Source organism: Antedon bifida, chromosome 11 (genome assembly GCF_963402885.1).
Source record: "Antedon bifida chromosome 11, ecAntBifi1.1, whole genome shotgun sequence".
NCBI classification, from domain to species: domain Eukaryota; kingdom Metazoa; phylum Echinodermata; class Crinoidea; order Comatulida; family Antedonidae; genus Antedon; species Antedon bifida.
In genome coordinates, this window is record NC_136236.1 from 18,249,348 (window position 1) to 18,272,469 (window position 23,122).

The following is a 23,122-nucleotide window of genomic DNA, read 5'->3' on the forward strand; positions in this document are numbered from 1 at the left end:
AATGTGTATCTTGGTAATAAAATTACACATCATAATCTTATGTTTCGTGACACGAATTGTGTTTTCCTGCATCAGCATTTAAGAACTACTTCGATTAGCACTCTCAGTGGACCTCCTCACTTATATTCATGCTTCCCGATGCTGACACGAAGTTCATTGTTTGTGATATGTTATGTTGGCTTTCTTTCGGCCTAAAATCATTTCTGTATGCACATAATATAAATAAAGGCATTTTTGCATGACTAGTTTCAGTGGTCCTTGGATGTGTTATGATTGAGATAAAGAAAAGGTTTCAATTTCAGTTTCAATTTATTTACCTTATCAAATACTGTACATAAAATATAAACAACAAATGATAGTATGGATGGCTGTAGCGAATCAAGTATTTGTGACAACATATACATACGAAGACACAGACCGTGTTAATGTCATTTTATTCAATAATACGACGGACGGACGAACAATTCTGGGGCAGCCAACATAAAAAAGTGTCGTCAAAATGATGCTGCCCAAACAAATGCAAATGCCCCAATATCAAAAGTAAAACAAACAAGTAAAAGAAAAGTTATATAAGCTAAAAATCATAAAAGATAAAATATATAAACAAATTAATGACAAAATTAGTTGAGCTTGTAAAAGTCAGGATTGTAACTGACACTATATATACTGTACTTAATTAATAATAAACTGTTATATTGGGTCATCCGAATTCAACAAAAGAAATTAAAGGCGCAGCAATTAGGGGTGGATGCGAGATGGTAGATAATTCGTTACTACTCTTATCCGTGGATGGGCCGCGAACCATTTTAGAAGGGCCGCGGGGTGGCTTGAAAACAAAACAAATGTTTTCCCAGCATCGAAAGTGCCTTTATTTTAGCAATACGCAGTTTACAACAAACAGTGAAATTTCGAGATGATGAATGTTGTTTGTTTAATGTTACATAGTTATGATTTATGTGGTTTGATCTTCTGATCACTGTAAACATACAAAGCGCAATCGATGTGGTGGCTAAAATTGAATATTGTGTGAACTGTGACGGCGACATGACATATGTCGTGTGCGGTATAAATTAATTTCGGTGGATCATCAGTGCAATGTTGTTTACCCTCCAAAAGAATTACAATGCAATTTCCGGGGACCTACAGGTCCATATTTTACAAACCATGGTGGGGCTGATGTGGCAGACTATTTTATATTTGCTTCATCCACCCAATTTGCTTCATCCACCCAACTACCCAGCTGATCCAGGTGGGTAGTTTGGCCGCGGTTTGGTCCCGGGAACTGGATTTTAGGAGGCCGCGAAATAAAACGTTTGCAAAACGCTGGTATAAAAGATTGATAAAAAATACATTATTCTGCTGTAAAACGAATAAGGGAAAATTATCGTTTTATACATTTATTCAATTATTTTGACAAAATCGATTAAATTAAAAAAAAAAATACAACACAAAGCATTGCAATACACAATAGGAGTTAAATAAAAAAAGAGAAAATATTAAAAGCAAGCGATTTTGAAAAGAAAGAAAAAATAAATTGGAACAATATTGTATTCATTCATTTATTTAGTCAAAATAAAATATCGATACCAATTTACAACAAAAAGTAATACACATGAGGAAGGAAATTAAATGAAAATTAAATTAACATTCTTCATATTTAACCTCTACATTGTGTAATGATACGTACACACAGCCCTAAGCAAAGCTACTCAAAACAACGAATAGTTTTTACTACTTCGCCATCTTATATAAGAAAAACAAATACAAATTCCCTTTACGTTCATTTATATACTAGATAATGTTTATTTGAGAATTCAAAATCAAATCTATTTTATTAATATAAAATTTAATTTAAAACAAAATAACCCCATATTGTACAGCTAATAACCTTCTAGATTCTATATTCCATTTTGGCTTGGCTTTATAACTCTGACGTCGTGTGTATAAATGTACTCTTGAGCCACGTTGACAAACCTTGAATGGTTGAAAAAAAACCTTTTTTTTACTGATATGTTAATTTTCTTTTATTTATTAATTTTCTTGTCACGATTTTATGCGACACTATGGCACTGATAATAGTTAAGGTAAATAAGTGCGTTGGCTCGGCAATTTTTAATGCGATGCCTTGATTGTTGGAAGGATATGCCCGACATGTTGGAATGTTAATAATAGCGCATTCTAATAATCATTAGGGTTAAAAATAAATCATCTTTAAAAATACAACGCCCTGACATTCATCATCAATTTATTATCATAACGTAGGCCTATTTACCACAGTGTCTTGTTAAAACTTTGTGAAGGATTTACTCTCTTCCTCCCGATGCATGTTTTAACATTTTATCTTAAACTATTTTGGTCTCATCAAACTGAAAATATGTTCCCATAGTACGCATACTATGTAAAAGTAACTATTTTGCGGACGCGACCAATTGAAACAGGTGTTTGCCATTTATAAAAATGTAGATTTTTTTTTTCGCATTAATATATTACATTAAATGCTGCTGAACATTCTGCTACCCCTTGGTCTGTCTGTTAACTGTTATTATGCAAGGCCTTTTATAAGTCCACGAAATTCCTTTTGTCAGTTCCGGAAGATTAATTTTATATTGCCAAATCTACGTATGGTTTATATCTTCATTTCCCTCTAGTTAATGTTTTTCAACTCCAGGAGGTTTAATGTCATTTGGAAGATGCTAGTATTTCCTAATATTGTAAGCAATAGTAACATGGTTATAAATTTATACTTAATTCTGAGATGCAAAATTCTGTGTAGAAATTACCGTCTTGGATGCATACATTATCTATAATCTATGCAAATGTCATATAGCAATAAAAAAGAACAGTAACATGTAGGGCCTACTGTATACTTATATAATAAATACTCGTTTTGTTTATCTGTCGGTCCTAACACAGTTGCCCTTATTCTTTTTTTTTATAATTATGAGAATCTATGTAACTTGTATTTAAAAGCATTATGTATGCAATTATTATAATGTAATGGAAATCTATTAATATTAGCATGTTAAATGTTCTGTTTAATAATATATGTAAATATATACTGTATGTAACAAAAGAAGAATTTTAATGATAGTTTGTATTGAGACAGATGTTTTACGGTACCTTTTACAAATATATATTATATATACGAGACAGATTTATATTTCCATAGAATAATGTTCACTGCAATGTGATCAAATAACTAAAAACCGGTTTCTCAAAAACCTGTTTAAAAAAAATCAGCAGAAATAGGCCATAGAATGAACATTAGGAACTAAATTGCATTAAAGATGTATTGTCCCCCAAAAACATGAAAAATGAAGATTAATTAAATCAGACTTTGAATAGGTTATTTTGTAGTTTTAATCAAGTTAATCACTTCCATAGAAAAAAAACCCCGAAAAAATGATGTTTTCACTTATAAATAATAAAAAATATAATGATATAAAATAAATAACATAATAAATGGTTATTTCAACCAAAAATCCATTGGCTGGCAGCCAATTTGACAATTTTGTTGATTTAAATTACAGTTTTTTCAGGTAAATTTTTGGTCGAAGTGGAAAACTATTATGTGACATTAAAATGGCATATTCAACAAAAAAATGTTAACAATTATTTTTCAGGGGGACAATACATTAATACTTTAATAGCAGTCATCAACGTGAAGTTGTAAAACACCTTCACTATGTAGTTTTGCGAGTTCATCAAACTCCTTATTAAAGGCATGAACTACTCTCTTTAGCTTCACATCTTCGTAGTAATGATAGGATGTCGGACGGTTGTGTATGTCAGTTGAGAACGGCCAAAATCCGTACAGATGAACCTCGTCACAAAACATCAGCGCTGCCGTGGTTATATAAAAGCCTAAACGACAATCATATTACAATAATGTTTATAAAATAGCGAGGAGTCAGGGAATAATTTCGCCAGTGTAGCAAAGCAAAAAGCTATACAAAACAACCTTATTGCTACACATTTTTTTTTTACACAATTGTGTAGCAAAAAATACAATACAAAACTATGTTTCTCGACTCAAAAATCAGTTTGATTAGCAATAATATTGCTAAACAAAATTTTAAAATGAATTTTTTTCCTGGGAGTAGGAAAAGTACGAGTCTACAAATAATGTATGGTCAGATTTTTACGAGGCGCAGCCTAGTGATTATAACATTTCATCTTTCACCTCTCGCAGCACGATTGGATATATCACGGGGATGTTCACAGTTGGCCTTGAATTTTTTTTCGTACAAAAAGCGTGAAAAGACTACTCTCGATGACGTCATTACGAGTTTAATAGTATAAGTCTATTGAATATCATGTGACCCACAATCCTTCAATCAAATGACAAGAATCTATTTAGGTGTGTTATAATTTCCACTATGTAATAATTGACAAAATCAGGGGAGAGTGATGTCACTCTTCCCTGACAAGGAAGATCAAACACTATAATATATTGGAAACCAATTTAAAAATGTGAAAACAAATTAATTAATTAACAATTTTAGTGTAGGAATTTTCAGAAGGTGTCCATACTTAAGGTTTCACATCGCGCCCGAAATCGGTCCGGTGCCCTGAGAAAAATATCGTGGAAAATAGGTTCAGTGTTAAAGTATCTTACGATTTGAATCCGTACGTGATTCGGAACAAGAAGCCATATTTTTGTTTGTTGAAATTGTACGATTTTTTTCTTTTGACTAATCAGCAATGATCATGAATGACCTCGCTTGACAACGGATAACCGAATTCGTGCTCGCGATATTTTCGTCAGGGCGCCGAACCGAATCCGGACGCGCTGTAAAAGCAGCTTTACTAACCTGTCGATATCCGGTTACGTATTCCCCTTTGCGACCAAAAGACTCTTGTCTCTTTAAAATGATTCGGATTCCCATGTACAAGGTTTACTGACGTCACATTTGTATTTAGTGCTTTATTTATTCTAACTACCATTTTATAAATCCAGGAAGTTGTAAAGCTTGGAAACCATATGTAGTTGTTGTATTCCTTCATTTTTTCTATAAATTTGGATTGTTGAGCATGTGTGCGTGCGTAACCAAATCTATAAAGACAGATTTATGACAAAGTTAGCAGAGTACGGCTACCAACCAGACTGGAGGGCCGTAAGTATAAAAAGTGCGAATAATACACCTAGAAACTACTGGGAGTTTTAGGCGCAACATATCGTATATATGTAACATAGGTTAACCAATCACGAACGACGGATCACCCGATATGTCTGTCGCCTTTGATTGGTCAACTACTTGTATTTAGCGTACGTCATACTTGTCATTGCGTCCTAGTATAGGGGACCAAACATTAGACGCAAAGGTTCACTACTGTACTACAGTATTAGACCTAGGTCATAAATAATAGCGTGTCATAAATTGTCAATACAGTATTCAGAATTGAGCCCCGATGTATGGAGAGCAAAACTTGATAAAAATTAACACGTAACAAGTTATGATGATACTGTACACACCTGACCTGAACAATAGAAGGATTGACAGTGGTTAAATTACTTTTAACACCAGCATCTTCTTTAAATCCATTGATCGGTGGAGCATTACATCTGAAGAGAAATAATAAAATATATAATAATGTTTGATATTGTAATAATATTTTTTTCATATTGAGGTATCACTCTAAAGATACTAAAAATTACAGACAGAAAGAGATTTAGACTATTTGAGAAAAGTAATATTTGAATGCATACTGTTATTTATAACATCTTCAAATACCTTTAGTTTATAACTGAATACTGCGAAATTATACTATCGATACTTTAAAAACAACATATTTATCCATGATTTCACAATCTGGTAAAATAATACCTGTTTTACATTGTGGTCCATTTTTAGTTGTTATTGTTTATATCTAGACATTCTATTCCATGGGATGAGTATCACCAATCATTTCAATTTTGTCGAGCCGCTTTCTTTTGACGTGGTTTTAAAAAATTATTCAGGTCTGGTGAATTTCTCCAGACTGATTTATGGCATAACAATCAATACAATGCTGAATAGTACTAATAGTATTTTTCTAGTAACGGTTTACTTAAACTTCCAGCCATTTTACCCAGCATTGTAATTTTTATATCCAATATTCTTTATTGTTTCTGAGTTAACATATATTATAATATATCGATTATGACTCCTAGATACCTTTTACTTTACTTTCTTTCATCTTTCATCTTTTATTTCGGAAAAAAATTCTCCATAGTTCAGTAACAAATTAGTGTACATTATTGCAAATATAACAAATACATATACATATATATATGTAGATATATTAAAAAAAAAAAAAACCTACGCTACATAGTCACGTGGTTAGAACAATACAGTAGCTTCATCCATCTACTGTGCCGTATCGATATATAATTCATTATTTCCTGCACCTGCAGTATAACTATTTCTATAGCAACATAACCATAGCCTTTTCATCATTATACCATTTAGAAAAAGTATCTATAATTATCATAGCAAAATCACCTGTCGTATAAACAACATCATCAGCAAAATGCTGCATGTAAACCATTTATAATAGACTGTAGAATATAATAAAAAGAAGAAACAACGTAGGTCTTGCAACACCTTCTCCTTCTGGAACACCAATATTAATTTCTCTGCAATGCATCAAGTGTTTTCTGGTTTAGAGGTAGTTACTATAAAACCAATTTACAATTTTATGGAAACCATTATTTGTTTAGCTTATTAGAATGTATTGATCTGCGTATCAAAGCACTTGAGTACGTCTAAGAAGTGAGTGAGTGAGTAATTACAATTTTCCAACCAATCTCTGTGCAAGTATGTTACAGTGGAATCGTTTTTAAAAAATGCAAATTGATCAATACTAATTAATTAATCATAAAAACTAACCAAAGTAACTATTTGTTCCTGAAGTATTCTCTCACACTTTTATTATTGTTGCTTATAAAAAAAAGAACGATTTAGTAATTTACAGTACTAAACAAAGATTTATGTCACATGTCAATCTTTTTAAAAATTAAAATAGGAATTTACCCCTTTTTTATTCTCGTTTATTAACACGACATATAAAGTATGCCTACCTACCCCTCTAAACTTACTATATATAACGTATACTTTCTATTTTGGGCATTAAGTAGTTTAGGTTTCAACATACGGTAATTTAGTAAGTGTACAGTAAACTTCTTAACGTAGACATACGGTAGTTTAGTTAATGTACAGTAAACTTCTTAACGTAGACATACGGTAGTTTAGTTAATGTACAGTAAACTTCTTAACGTAGACATACGGTAGTTTAGTTAATGTACAGTAAACTTCTTAACGTAGACATACGGTAGTTTAGTTAATGTACAGTAAACTTATTAACGTAGACATACGGTAGTTTAGTTAATGTACAGTAAACTTCTTAACGTAGACATACGGTAGTTTAGTTAATGTACAGTAAACTTCTTAACGTAGACATACGGTAGTTTAGTTAATGTACAGTAAACTTCTTAACGTAGACATACGGTAGTTTAGTTTTTCTAAATATATACGGTATACTTCTTAACTTATATAGCTACAGTAGGCCTATCTCTTCTGCGAAATTGTATTCGTCAGTTTTGGCCTTAATCAGTTTATTTAAACGTTGGTCAACATTTGGAAGAAGTTTATGTAATTTCTCCCAAAATAATGGATCGTTCCAGCGAATATAGTTATTTGTAGATAGATACTTCTTTAAATTCTTATCGAACTGATCTTCTAAAATGTCTTCTAAAAGTATAACAATTAATCTGTTCATTCGATCATTCAACACCTGTTCATACGCTACTTTAAACTCCAATAAACACCATTCACTTTGTAAAAAGTTTGGAGATAGAAGTAGAATAGTCCGTCTACTAGCAGCTACCGTCTCAATGATGGTATCAGCAATCGATGCACCGACAGGAAAATCTCGATAATGAAGACAGAGTCGATACGGTGGGTCACGACCCTCAAGAACTGGTGCTAAGTCGTACAACACTACTTGGTAATCTAGACTGCTATAGGAGATAAACGCATCGTACTTTTTGACATCTTCGTCATCATCATCTTCATTAGCAAATAACCTATTCCCGTATTTGATATACACGTACCACCGGATATATTTCCTACGCCGTACAAGTATCACTGCGACAATGAAAACAATTAGTGTTAATAATGAAACAATTATCGCATATATTGTTCTGTCTTTACCGCCGGATCCAGCGCAAATAAAATACATGTCTAGCAGTTGCAGTATAGGTACGTTACTGGTACTCATACCGTTATACGCGTTCACACATAAAATATCTCCTGGTCTCGAAACAATGTTAATGTTATTGTTTATCCATTTCTTCAGCCATAACAAATTGCATTCACACTTGAATATATTATTATGTAATGAAATCATTTCAAGATTAGTTAATGCATCAAATACCCCGGATGGAAGTGTTTCTAAGAGATTGTTATGAAGATACAAATAGGTTAGGTTTACATTATTTGAAAAAGACGCCGCATTTACTTTCTTAATATGATTGTTGTCCAATGATAAAACTTCTAGAAAAGGGAGATTTTCAAACGCTAAGTTTACTTCAGAAATGTTATTATCATTAAGCGCAAGTATCCGTAGGTTCGTTAAGCCGTCGAAAGCACGCTGCGGATATGCAACAATAGCATTATGATTCAAATAAAGCTGAAGAATGTTATCATTAACAACAAATGTTGATGAAATGCGTGACACATTGTTTAATTTTAATGATCCTGTCATATACAAAATATTCGTGTCTTTGGGAAGGTCACTTTGCCAGCTACGGAAGCTACAATTGTACACTTTAAGATAATCACAAACTCTTTCGTAATACAAACAAGATAAATTATTCGGAATGTCACAATGAATATGTTCATCTTTATAATTAAGCGATGCCAATGTTTTATTCGCAAGCTTAGGGGGTCCAGTGCATCTCACTGCCTCGTAATCTTTAATGACTGTATGAGCATTAAAATAACCTTTTTTATTTCGTAAAAGGTAACGAATCGCTTCACAAGATTCGTGCGGAAAAACGCAAGACAATGGATTTCCTTCCATAAATATGTTAATCAGATCGAACTTCACGTGGTTAAAGACATTTTCTGGAATTTTTGAGAACTTATTATATTGAATATATAAATTCTTAAGCAATGGAAACTGAAAACATTCGTCATCAAACATAGATATAGCGTTATGTGATATGTTTAGGCTTGTCAAGTTGTGAAATCCTAGTGCGCATGACCAATGTGTGATGTTGTTCTCACTTAGATCAAGTATTTCAATCCGTGAATGATTTATTGATGATACGCCATTTTGTAAAACCATTTCTATTTTGTTTAATTTTGCGCTAAAAGTGCGTAAGAATGGTAACGACGTCAACCACGTGTTCATATATACAGTGTGTAGATCATTCATATTAAGGTATAAACTCTCAAGAAAAACCAGCCCATCAAACGCCCTCTTTGAGATATACCGCAATTTGTTAAAGCTTATATCAAGAAGTTTCAGTCTACACGTGGTGTTCATGGCACACAAGCCATACGCTGGTAAGCTGATGAGGTTGTTGACGCTCAGAATAAGATTTGAGATATTGGTTAATTCTCTCAATGATGGATGGATACGGTCATTAATGCTCGCATACATTATTTGCAAGGTATCTAAACTGTATAAATGTGAAGCTAATTTATCCTTAATACCGATTACTTTACAAAAAGTAGTGTTCAAAATTCGAGGGGATCCACATTGTTCCAAAAAAGCCGGATTCAAAACGATACCACTATCTAATTGAGTTTCGTTTTTTGTAGGAAAGCACCCTATACTCGTCTCCGTCGATGGAGGTAGATTGAAATCATAATCAACATCTTGCTTAACCAAACATGAAGAAGTTAAAGATATATTTCCTACTGGTCTACATAATTTACATCTACAACTAAATAGCTTTGGTTGCGTTATATTTCCACAGGCGTGAAATTCGTCCGAGATTTTAATATGTTCACAGTTCTGAGTCACTGAAATCACCACAAGTAGGTCTAGTAATAACATACATGCAGCGAATTGAAGATATTTGAATTTTCGGCTGCAAAACATTGAGCAAGACATTGTCAAATACGTTTTTAGAAGAGTTAACACTGTAAATCTCAATAGGCCTACTCACACGAACCTTACGCATAGGCCTATACTTTATCGCTTAATAATTCTGTTTTCCTCGGCGAATCCTCATAACCGTTTTATTGGTAATCAAACAAAAACATAATCGTATGCGTATACATGACTGCGACTGCGCAGTTGACTTTAAAAGATTGACAAGATGAATTCACAAAATGTAATTGTACAGTGTACCCCTGACCTCTTTCCACAATGAACTCACAGTTATAAGGTGACCCTTTTCGTCGTTTGGTTAATTTCCGGTTGCATAAAGACAAAATAGTGGTGTGTTGTACCATCCGGCTTATTGCGCCACACTCCCTGCTTTCCGCTAACGCTTGGACTGGACATACGTAGGCCGCTATGATTCAATAGTAGACAGCAGTACGATTTAAAAGCCACATCTATCTCCAGAGAACACACTATGTAAGTACATTTATTTTAGTTTCTCCAAAGCTTTAAATTCCATTGTCTTGTTTTTTTTGTTTTCGGCATTTGCGGCCTCTGCTGGAGGACAAGAAAACACCTTAACGAAACCTGTACATTCCTTAAGATGGTGACGTCATAAATAATTCGTGTAAAGTGTATAAAATACACAAACCACCCGTTGATCCTGGGTCAAATTACTTAATCTTTACTTTTACAACAGCGGCACTATTATCTTTGTTTAAAACAACAATATAACATAAAGATATAAACAGCCACTATCGTATACAACACAATTAAAGAAAAAAAACGGTACAAAAAAAAATCAAAAGATTTAAAGGACCTTTGCCTAAAGCGATACACAATTACAATAAAATATTATATAGGATAAAAAACGCTTTTTTCCATACAGATTTCAATATTGTCAATGACAACATTTTGTCAAAATTAGGGAATGTAAATGTTATAATTTTTATTTATATCATTCATTTAGGGTTAGCTCGCCACAAGGTCTTTTGATTAATAGAATTTTTGTTTTTCATCTGGCGTTACTTTTTGAGTTTTGCCCTCTTCCTTCATATTACAATTTATATTGGATTTTTGTTCTTATTTTATGTGGAAGAAATAATGTTGATTTGATTTGATTTGTAAGTACAGTACACTGCTTAACTGCGGGATTAGGAAATTATATAGTATACATACGTAACGTTTGCGAATTTAATCGATGTTACCTCTCGTGATCATTGTCCTAACTATTATTTATAAATATTATATATACTGTATATCCTACTAATGTAAACTTTCTATAATTGTCTCTTTGTAGAGCTGTCAAAGTTCAACTCTATTATGACATATCATGGAGGAATTCGTACCTCCATGGACATTATTATATTTAACTGTAGGCTATGTCACTGTACCCACTATTCCTGTTTAAAGCCTGTTTTCGCGAAACTAATAGCGCAAATAAATCAAACACTCATATGAGTTCGTATTTTTCGCACTAAAAAAGTAGATTCGGAAAATTATTAATACGCATGCGCAAGAACCAACACTTTTCCATTTACGCGAATAATTCCGCTTAAATAGATAATAATGATTAAATAGTCTTAGGCTATAATACATAAAACATAACATCTAATTTATGGTGTATTCAGAGACAATAAATGATTGTAAACTATTTTTTTTATTTCAGTTTTAAATCACTAGATCATACGGTATGACGTTTACCTTCCTTTTAGGCCTATACGTGACCTTGATGTTTCAGACGTATGTTGCCACAGAAACAATATGCGGTCACGAGACCTGTTTTGGGAATCCAACAATTGGCAACTCTTCCGTGTGTACGTGCTACGACTCTTGCGAAATAACCGAGAATGACCACGCTATCAAGAAAAGTATTGAGTGTACATTAAGAGATGATCAAGATTTATTCCAATTGTTTGATAGTCTGCCGGTCACCGAACGCATTATTTTTTCATGTGACGTACCGTCAAGAATGTATGAGCTGAATGATACGATGGTTTCTAAACATAGTTTCACGTTAAAGTCTTTCCAATCGAAAGGATGCGGGTTTAATCTAATTGATGAATTTACCTTTGCAGATTTCAATTTAACAGAGGTTATTATCGTCGATAGTAACATTTCCAATAATAGCATTGCCGCTTTCAGATCCATTCGTTCATTACAAACATTGCATTTGGATTATAACCATTTTACTCAACTTGGTGATAATGCTTTTTGTAAGGAGAACGTTACATGTCCGTTACAAACGCTAAGTTTGCGTTTCAGCTTTATTCAAGATGTGTCTGTATTAACTTTTAAAGGATTGTCTAAGCTTAAGAATTTAGACTTGTGTGGAAATGATCTTAAAACTGTTCCAATCGACAAGTGGTCATATTTAGTATCTTTAACCAACGTTGATTTATCTAAAAATTCAATTCAATATTTACCAAGCTATACACCGCTAGATATCATCGAACGTTTTGATGTTTCACATAATAAGTTAACGCGTTACAAATTAAAAATGGGACGAGGAACCTTCAACAACTTACTATACCTTAATGTTAGTCACAACAAACTCTCTATCATCAAAGAGAAAGATTTTGTGCTTTATGGTGTACAAGTGGCAGATCTATCGTACAACAACATCCACTTAATAGAAGAAGATGGTTTTGATGACGTTGGCTACCTTAAGATACTTGACTTACGGCATAATCTATTAACGCAGATCCCGGATGATTACCATAATGAAATTGAGTATTTGAATTTCTGGTCGGACAATGTTATTGGAATCTATTTTGATGGTAATCCATTGCATTGTGGATGTAGTCGTGTAAGGGATCTTAAGAATGGGAATGGTACGCAGACTGAAAACATACGCGTATTGGACTATGATCAGTTGGTGTGTTCTGCGCCATATTCATCCGCGGGACAGTCAGTATCTCAAGTAAGCCTAGAAGATGTTCTTTGTCCCTTGGATTGGACGTCAGATGCATATAACTGTTCAACGTATTACAGAATGTCACCAGACAATTATGTAATTGCAAACTGTAGTTATAACTATCTTCCGAACGCTCTAGTTGCTAATATCAATATTTTAGACTTTAGTGGGTCACTGCGCATGAGTAATGTGTATTACCTCGTAAGTCACATGATGAGGCTGGAATATCTATATGAACTGTTGTTGAGTGATAACTTACTATATGATATGCAGAATGATACATTTATTGGTATAGCATCACTCAGGGCACTTTACTTAGATAGAAATAATTTTACTGAATTGACAAACGAATTGGAACCTCTTGCAGCACTTGAGGAAATCCATATGGAGAACAATTCGCTTCAGCATATTGACAAAGATGCATTTGTAAACAACACTAACCTTACTCATATCTATCTTCATAACAATAATTTAGAGATTCTTCCTGAAGGAATATTCGACTCATTAAATCAGTTAAGGTATCTCAGTATTCAAGACAATCCATACACATGCACATGTGGAAATCGATGGTTAAAGTTTTGGCTAAAAGAGAACAAGAACGTCGTCGAAAACCCAAGTAACATAGTCTGTTTCACTGGTTCATATTCAAAACCATTGGTATCATTAGCAGACGATGAGTTCCATTGCAAAGATGATGACGTCACTGTTGTTAACGTCAATAACTTTACTGCCATTATCGCAGTGTCTAGCGTCAGTCTTCTTCTGTTAATAGTGTCAGTCATCGCCTTTAAATTCAGACGCACGATCCGTGTGGTGCTATACGCTAGATTCGGTATTTCCATCTTACACAATGAGACTGATAAGGATGATGATAACATATACGATGCGTTTATTTCGTATAGTAATGACGACTTCCCGCTGGTCATGAACTCGTTTGTACCAAAACTTGAAGGTATAACCTCTCCGTATAAACTATGTATACGGGATCGAGATTTTCTGGTTGGTGATTGTATTGCAACGGCGATCATTGATACGGTAAACGTCAGCAGACGAACGGTCATTCTACTTTCTCGAGCGTTCCTTGCTGACAAGTGGTGCATTATGCAGTTCAAGGCAGCTCACCAGTACTCTTTACAACAGCAACGAGATCACTTGATTGTTGTCCTTTTGGAAAACATCCCTCTCGAGGACATAGTGAATGAAGATATTAAGTTTTACTTAAGCTCTAATACATACGTAGAATGGAATGACCCGTTGTTCTGGGAAAAGCTGTGTTTTGCACTTCCGAAAGAGAACGCTACTGCTCGTGAAGCTCGTCTTCGAGGTGACGCAGAAATGGACAACAGAGGCTACCAGCCGGATGTTCTTCTTAATGAAAACATGTGAACGTATATTTTTAACTCACTTTTACAAAGATATTTTGATGCTTATAAATGTGTCACACGTGATCAAACTTAGCTGTATCATGGATTTATGTTTATGTTACGGTTTTTAAATTAATTTTTAATTACAAGAATATTTATGTGTTTAAAAAAAAACGTCTTTATTTAAATCTTTACTATCATTCTGTAACATTGTTTTTAGCGCAATTTCAAATTCACTTCCGGTCAGTCTCCTCCATGAAGGTCGGTTTCCACTTGTACGCAACGCACCCGCGTTCGTAGGCGCAACACCAGTGCGTTTACCAATTACTCGCGTCGAAATTGATCACATTATTTGCTGCGGCCTTGCGTTGCATCCAAGTGTAAACAAAGCTTTACCAATACATAGACATGCTTTATTTTATATTAACTTAAATCAAAGATCGTGATCAGAAGATCGATTACTCTACGTAAATTGCGTCACGCTGCAAAAGGTATGATGGGATGCGATTAGTGATTATGGGGAATGGCGCCGACATATGATGGTGTGTAAATATTTTTCATTGAGTACAAAATAGATCAATGCTATTTTTTACTAAGAAACAAAACATAAAAATAGAGTATTTCAGAAAACTTGTTAATTATGTGATGGATTAACACACTAGGTTTATAACAACACCAAATACGAATAAAACAATGGTTAGAGTAGATCTATAAGAACGATATCTAACGAAACACATCTAAATAAGTTCTAATAGGAATATTCCATTATTTCTGTAGGCGTGCATGATGTATCGTGAACTTACTTCCTTGATGCAAGGCAATCTAACAACAGGATGCTGAGCTCAGGAGATCAGAGAGTTTATCTGTGGCTGAACAAACAAACACCGTGCGCCGTGGAGAATATGTAGCCTACATATTACAGTGACTGTTTGTGTTTGTCGCAGCCAGACATAAGATCAAAGGACTGTTACGAGTTCCTATCTTGTCAAGGAGAGCTCAGTGTCCTGCTGTTAGATTGCCTTGCTTTATGATATTATTGTATTTACAATGGAAGGAATTCAGAGTAAGCAATCTTTTAATGTACGGTTTAATGATTATTATTTATTTCTGGATAATAAATGAATATGAATATGAATATTACCAACCTTATAACGAAGTCAGCATTATCGATTTCTTTGCCGCATTTACTTCCATTCAATATTCCTCCGTTACCAACAATAGCACATCTCTTGTATGCGCCTACGTTACTTTCTGGAGAATCCTGTGAATATAAAAGTAATATTATATTACTATATTAATTATTTAAGAGTAATATCAATCGAAGATGCAGTGACTCGACTTTAATGTGCTTTTTCTCAACCATTGTCAAGCACTGATGTCACCATAGCAACATTGATCAGTTTAATTAACTCAACAATTAATAGAGTCAGAAGCTCCACTAATAACTTTGATAAATATCTTTTTATTTTGTCTGTTATATTTATTCTTATATGTACTTAAACTGACCCGGGGATGGGTGGGAGATAATAGGGGGTAATACAATTACCGGAATTTGTACTTGGAATTAAAAATTAAAAATTATTAAAGACCGCTTTTCTAGAAGCATATAAAATAAAAGTGAGCCATTCATGATTCAGTATTTTTAAATTTGTTCCTAATATTCATAATGTAATTCATAATGCACCTAAGTATATTATTGTCATTTGATTGGAAGATTGTGGGTCACATGATATTCAATTACTACTCCACACTTGCGTCACCAACCATGCAATGTTGGTATCATTACCCAATGAATTTTCTTATTTCCCGTTGAATTTCGTTTTACTGATTCAGTGTTAGTCGGTCGGTTGGTCGGTCGGTCGGTAAACATTAAATTGTTACTTAAAATGTATGTGTATGTTTTGTTTTCATAAAAATTCAATATGTGATTTACCAAGAATTCTTAAATAGACAATCAATTTACCAATCACAAGTAATAAAATGAACAAGCCAAAATAAAATAACTAGAAATAAAATAACCAATTATCTTTGTTATTTGTAGCTTAGTTATAGGTTATATGATATTTGTTTTTTCCAGGTTTAGTTTTTAGCATTCTGATTTCTTTTTAAATTATTTTGATTATGGTTCATCGGTTTGTTATAAGTATATATGTTACATTGTAGATTATTATTATTCCTGAAGATAAGCAAATAAAGAGAAATATTTCGATTTTTAAAAAAAACAATACAATATTAATGTTGTATCTGCTTACACACACTGTCTACAATTATTTTTGATCTATTAAATACAAAGTTTAAAAACATACTTTGATTAGCAATTTGTAGAATTCCTCACTTATATTTATGCTTCCCCGCCCTAAGAAGAACTTAAATGTTTGAGATATGTTGACGTTTCTTTGGCTTAATATCAATTCAGTATGAACAGTTTTCTTTAAGTCGGATCTGTAAAAGAAGAAAGAGATTGAAAACACTCATATACTCATATGTACCGATATACGGAAGTATTTAAGACAAAACATGTGATATGCCCATACCCATATGGACATGATGACGTCATATTACTACCGTATTTGGGCACACTGAGACTAACACTGAGCAAATAATAACAATTATTTTGTAGAATAATACAACAATATTTGGAAAACATTGAATACTTTATATTTCAAATTAATTATCCTTTCTTCTTTCTTATCATAAAATTAGAGGGCCTATATCGACAATGGTAACATGGTGACATTAACATAGGAAGCAGCTAGAGTAATAAAAAATAATACTTACCTATAACATATAGTATTATAATAATTTCCCTTTATTCACTATTTTTAATGTCTTATGTTAGCCTTATTGGTCCTTTTTGGTGTTTTTTTGGTGTTTTACTATTTTAAGCTAAACTTTTATAATGTTCCTGTATAGTATTTCTGGTGTCAATATATTATATATAATTACAATTGGTTTTATACTTTTATACACATTTTATTATTGAGAATAATGTAAATATCTTTATACTTCAGCTAAGGCTGCGATGACGATATTGAAATAAATGAGAAAAAAAATGAATAAATGGGGTTTTTCTTGTTTAAATGGCAATGTTTTGTTTATATTTAGAAACATTATTTACCAAAATAAATTTTCGGAATTATACATAGGATTATCATGCTGTTTAGAAAATCTGCTCAACGTCGTATTTTAATCATTTGTTCATGTGTGGCATGTATGTTGTTGTCCATGTTTTCCTATTTGTGGAGCGGGACCGTTTATTGATATGCTTAGCATATGGAAACGTAACATTTGATATATGATTATGATTATTATTTATTTGCTCACAATATAATGCATTTTTTCACGCTGCTGCTCTAGCCCGCTACTCAGGACGACAGAAATGCGAAAATGTAAACTCCACTATAATTTATTGATTCCAGCTGCTAGACCCAAAAAACGTCTGGGAAAAGAGTCTATTAGGACATGTCATGCTAAAATTACAAATCCCAAAGCATTTCTTGTATTTATGAGTCCTATTTGACTATAATACGACTTTTGACTGTAATTCACTGTCAGATATTCATTGAATTATTATCAAAACAGTCCAATAAAGTTTGTGTTTGAAATAGGATACTTCACACTTGAAATATCTAGGGTGATGAAGTGACCTCCAGACTTGACCTTAGCAATAAAATTAACTAAAGTGACAGAAATTGAGTATTCACTTCTGTAACCAAAAAATAATATTTATTCACATATAAAAAGAGAAAAGAAACCACAATTTAAGTATTTGTTGCTTTAAATTAACTTTTTTTCAGGTAAAATAACTATTATGTGACAATAAAATGACACATTCAAAAACAAATTTGAAATAAAAAATATTTGTCAATAAGCGAGCAGCGTTTTTTGTAAGAAATATTTCTTGTTTACCTTAAATCTTGCAAATTCGATATGTTATGTTTCCAGGGTTTCATAAACATAGTTGAGATGTTGAGTTTACTTTCACTTTTGGTTGACATATTTCCAATATACGTAAATTTATCCCTTCGAATAGTTAATTGTGTTGGTAAATTGTCCTCTATTGTTTTCTTTTCTGCTTTTATGCTCGTGAAATTGATTTTCAATTTCTTTAAATCTATGACTGGTGAATTAAATCTCATCTGAACATACTTGTTATCGATATTTTGCTGATGAATGTTCCACCTAGTGTAAATGCATAAAAGGAGATTGTGCGAGATTAGATTTTTGCAGTGATACGTCAGTAGGCCTACATCAAATAGGTTGCCTAGGTATATGACCTTTTTCTCTGTAGGTCAAATTTAGGCCAGACTAAACCGCTATCATTATAAATGAAACCAATCGCAATGAATCAAACCCGGAATGTTATAAATTTCCCTTATTTGGGAGTAAACAAATGCTTTTAAAAAAAAAATAATAATAATAATAAGAAGAAGAAAGATATTATTATGGTATTAAAACAAAAATTAATAAAATTAAAAGAAAAACAGTATTTTTAATAATTGGAAATTTTTCTTACCATAAACACGTTGTAAACATAACAGACAATACAAGTGCGAACCAAAAGAACTGAAGAGATGGCTTCATTGTTTTCAAATAATTAATGATTAGATCAAGGCGTATAATGCTAGAAAAACATTTAAGAGAAAAACATCAGATAATTGTAAACAATCTAATGTTTACTATATATTATTATTGATTGAACACTTAAAAGATGTTATATTGTCTTCCAAAAACACAAAAAATGAAAATTAATAAAATCAGACTCTGAATAAGCCATGTACGTTGCAGTTTCAAATAATGTTATTCACAACAAAATAAGCTGTTAAATTCGCAATAGAAAGGTTCTATACAAATTATTTTTAGTGTGCTACGAAGAATGTTGTTCCACATGTTGACTCATTGATAAAGGTTTATTTATTTTATTTATTCAACCATGTTTCAAGAGGGTGACCCAGCCAGCGGAAGCTGATTTTAAAGGGCCCTCAACAATACGACATAAAACACAACAAAGGTACGATTATTGAGCCAAAAATCTACCAAAATCCACCAAAATCCAGCTGTAACAATGCAATGTTTAACAAATCGAGTCTTTATAATTTACAGCTATTATTAACCAATGGTCTTGCTTGTTATGGTCTGAGTTTAGAAAATGTTAAATGTTAAATTTATTATTCTTGGTCCTCAAGCTTAACTGGAAACTGAGAAAATTTGGATTAGGTCCTCAGCGCCTACCAGATCAGCACACCGGGAGACGATACCAACTCTTTTCAAAACTTTCATACACGTAATTTTACTGGCTCTAGTTGCCAGTAATTACTGTAGAAAATTACAGTAAAAATAATTACAGTAACCACATTGTTACTGTAAATTGTTCATACAGTGATTACTGTAAAATGTTTGATATACTGTAGATATTACAGTAATTGCTGTATATTTACTATTTACCATTGTAACATGATGCATTATTGTAAAATGTAATGTTATGCAAATCAGTGCCGCCATTATACAAAAATCAACTTTTTGCTATATCTCGACCAATAACCCAACCAAACCAATTTGGTGTTCGGACCCATGTTTTCATAGTCAAGAATCATTTTAAAACCATTCGTAGATCTATGATACAGTTGTCGCATGTTATACATGCTGTATCACGGAATTGTCCTATGATCCTGGACGCATTTTGATTGTTTAAAATAATATTGATATCCTTCCCTTTGCATGTTTTTTTTTTATTCATGTTTTTTAAAATCGTAATACAATTTGATCGCGATATTTATGTATTTTTCGAATATTAAGATAAACATTCTGCCAATATATATATATATTTCCTTATGTAGAAATAATGATTAAACCACATGGAGAAGATCTTGCAATACTAAGCCTTTGTGTCGTGAAACGTGAAAAAAGACGCATGGACAGTAACTATGGTTGTGATATGACATCATCATGTTCATAATATATGGGCACATCACTGTTGGCACATAAAGTTTGATAGTGTAGACAGAGCTTTAGTCAGAGAGAATACTAAAATAAACATTCTGCCATGTAGAAATAGTGATTAAGCCACATGGAGGAGTTAGTATAAATAGAAGAGCTTAATGAAGTCCGTCGTCACATGAAAGCTGCTTTCACGTTGCATATTTACATAATAAGATGCTTGATTTTCAGTACTAAACCATTATTTTCTTTCAATTACAATTTTAGGTAGGATGTAAATTAAAATATAAAAATAAAATATTGGAAAAAGACTTAATTAAAATCGTTCTTGTTAAACTGTGTCTGTCGATTTGTGTTCGGGTAGAGAAGCTATAAACTCCGGGGAGGAATATAAAATATCCTCCCTTTTTACCAAGACAAAATGAAATGAAAACAATTATTATTAGATATTTAGAATGATAGCATGGAATGATATATTTAATGAAAACCGTACACTGTGCAAGTCCAAGATAGCGATGATCTTGCAATACTAAGCCTTTTTGCCTTAACAAAAAACGTGAACGACAATTGGTCAACATTGTCAAAAACATGGACATTTCAAATATGGTTGTGATATGCCCAAATACGGTAGTTATATGACATCATCATGTCCATACATGGGCACATCACTTTTCAAAGTTTGATAGTGTAGACAGAGCTTTAGTCAGAGTGAAACTCGACACATTTTTATATTTCTTTAGGTAAGTCTCTCACTCACCTGTGAGTTAGACGGAACAGAATTGTCAATTAGAATCAATCATTCATTGCAACAATTCGTCAATAATACATACATAAATATAATATATAGGCCCTAGCTCTGCTAACTTTCTGGCTGTTTTACTTTATCGTCTCCATTGAGATCCAGCCACTGATACCCACAGCATTGTCATTTCTTCAGTATTTTGCTTTTGTATATAATATAGGCCTGCGGGCGCCGAATTTGGTGTGAATGTGAATGTATGTACAGTCAATGGAACACAAAGACAAAAATATTGAATAAACATAAAACAGCAATGCAATGAACGACCCGCCGTTAAAGTAATGTAAAGATTACTTACGTTTTATATTTCTTGTGAAGTTTATTTTAAATCATTATCTTTAGTTTCCAACGTTGCATTTCTTCTCAATCAATACATTATTAATGGATTATACACGTCATATCGTTATTCTTCACTAACGGTGTATATTAACTAAATGCGCTGTCTGAAATTGTCGTAGGCGTACTCTTAATCCAGAGGGGGCGCTTGTTATCTACCGGCACACGGATTTTTTTTCCGAGGTTGGAAAGTCAATTACATTTAAAAAAAAAAGAAGTTTGTTTTCTATTCAACAGACAGTCAATTTATAAAATATACCGCACACCACACCTAACCTTTCAACAGACATCACAATATGACACAAATGAGATGCTGTATTACCGAATTTTCCTATCATATCGATCCTATCTGGTTCTATTATTAATACCTACCTCACAAATATTAAACGCTCAAATCAATCCTTATGGCAAGCGTTCGATGCTCACTCGCTCCATGGTTCTGGTAGTCTTCTCGGGTATGGACTATATACCGTAGGTCCACTGTGCACAAAATGCTCTTGCGCAGAAAGAATATGGTACAGTCGCCAGAAGGGGTTATCATGCAACACCCCCCCCCCCCCACCACCACACCCTATTTTTTAGTTGGTGCCACTAGCTAAAAAATTGCATAGATAATGATTTTCTATGTTAACAAGTGCGTAGAGTGTCCCATGTATATTTTGTATGCAAATCGGTCGCAAAGGAAGCCCTATGGTGAACTTGGCTGGAAATCTATTGAGTCAATCCTGACGACATACTTGTATAGGCTAAAAAATATGGAAAATACCGCTGGCCAAGATTACTATTTAGAGCTCTCTTTGTATTAAAAGACACACTAAGTTGGAAATGGCTTAAAAATATTGAGGATATTTTAAACAAATTTGATTTACATAGAATTGACTATCTCGGGTGAAAATCATAAAGAATACCCAATCCGACAAATAAGCAACTACAGTATCAACTAACAACTATAATCTTTGACAAATATTGTAAATTATTTTTAAAAACTGCATGGAAAGAACGAACTGAAACCTTATAGTATTATTACATGACACAACTTTTTATTATTATTTCTCCTTACTTACAATTTCATAACTTATATTTTATGTTATTTATTATTATTATGTATGTTTTTAAACCGCTTGTATGTACTTTTATTTGTTTGCACATCTGTAAAGAATTGTGCCTCCTCTGCTGCAAAATAAAACAATAGCTTATTATTACTAGATGGACGTTCTCGAATACACAGTAATTTCAGCGTAAAAACGCTGGCGATTTCAAATGTACGTACTGCTGCAGGACTATAATACATTGTCGTTTACGAATAAATAGACACGATGATTCCGAAAGAGAAGCCACATTTTTTATTTTTGGACTCATTTAAACAAACCCAATTTGTGTTTTGTATGTAACATTAAGATTGAGAGAAGGTACAAAGAGGAACAATTTATATATTCTTTATCCACTCAGCAATGAAATATTTTGTTCATGTTTTATAGGCCGATAAATAATATACCACTAAATACAGTAAAACATTTGCGATTTAATACTTTGTTAAAACTGTTACGGTACTGTCATAGTCGATTGAAATAGTAAAGTATATGTGACGACACACCACTACGACGTTTATATTTTTTGTAATTATTAATTAATACAAACGTTGAGAAGCAACTGCCAGTCATATAGTTT

General features: G+C 32.8%; 3 protein-coding genes across 3 annotated transcripts; 1 reads left to right on the forward strand and 2 right to left on the reverse strand.

Moving 5' to 3' along the window:
- Positions 1 to 417: 417 nt before the first annotated feature.
- Positions 418 to 21,540, reverse strand: LOC144855496 (alpha-N-acetylneuraminide alpha-2,8-sialyltransferase-like). The gene is made up of 8 exons (XM_078713386.1): positions 21,417 to 21,540; positions 18,899 to 19,006; positions 18,292 to 18,564; positions 16,689 to 16,824; positions 15,528 to 15,643; positions 5,477 to 5,566; positions 4,815 to 5,056; positions 418 to 3,864 (listed from the first exon to the last, which is right to left on the reverse strand). Exons 2-8 carry the CDS (start codon positions 18,964 to 18,966, stop codon positions 3,644 to 3,646), a joined length of 1,146 nt encoding a protein of 381 aa, XP_078569512.1. The 5' UTR covers positions 18,967 to 19,006; positions 21,417 to 21,540; the 3' UTR covers positions 418 to 3,643.
- LOC144856145 (protein toll-like) lies at positions 7,406 to 9,797 on the reverse strand. The gene has a single exon (XM_078714108.1). It carries the CDS (start codon positions 9,649 to 9,651, stop codon positions 7,540 to 7,542), a length of 2,112 nt encoding a protein of 703 aa, XP_078570234.1. The 5' UTR covers positions 9,652 to 9,797; the 3' UTR covers positions 7,406 to 7,539.
- LOC144855487 (protein toll-like) lies at positions 10,453 to 14,590 on the forward strand. Its single transcript, XM_078713375.1, has 2 exons — positions 10,453 to 10,578; positions 11,771 to 14,590. The coding sequence occupies exon 2, from the start codon at positions 11,795 to 11,797 to the stop codon at positions 14,402 to 14,404; it is 2,610 nt and encodes an 869-aa protein (XP_078569501.1). The 5' UTR covers positions 10,453 to 10,578; positions 11,771 to 11,794; the 3' UTR covers positions 14,405 to 14,590.
- Positions 21,541 to 23,122: the final 1,582 nt, after the last annotated feature.

Excerpts from the sequence above, each read along its gene's own strand:
- LOC144856145 (XM_078714108.1), bottom strand. The coding sequence starts at position 9,651 with ATGTATGCGAGCATTAATGACCGTATCCATCCATCATTGAGAGAATTA.
- LOC144855487 (XM_078713375.1), top strand. The coding sequence starts at position 11,795 with ATGACGTTTACCTTCCTTTTAGGCCTATACGTGACCTTGATGTTTCAG.
- LOC144855496 (XM_078713386.1), bottom strand. The coding sequence starts at position 18,966 with ATGAAGCCATCTCTTCAGTTCTTTTGGTTCGCACTTGTATTGTCTGTT. Across the intron at positions 16,825-18,291 it reads TCGAATTTGCAAGATTTAAG|ATCCGACTTAAAGAAAACTG; the intron begins GTAAACAAGAAA and ends CTTCTTTTACAG. Across the intron at positions 15,644-16,688 it reads TCTACAAATTGCTAATCAAA|GATTCTCCAGAAAGTAACGT; the intron begins GTATGTTTTTAA and ends TTATATTCACAG.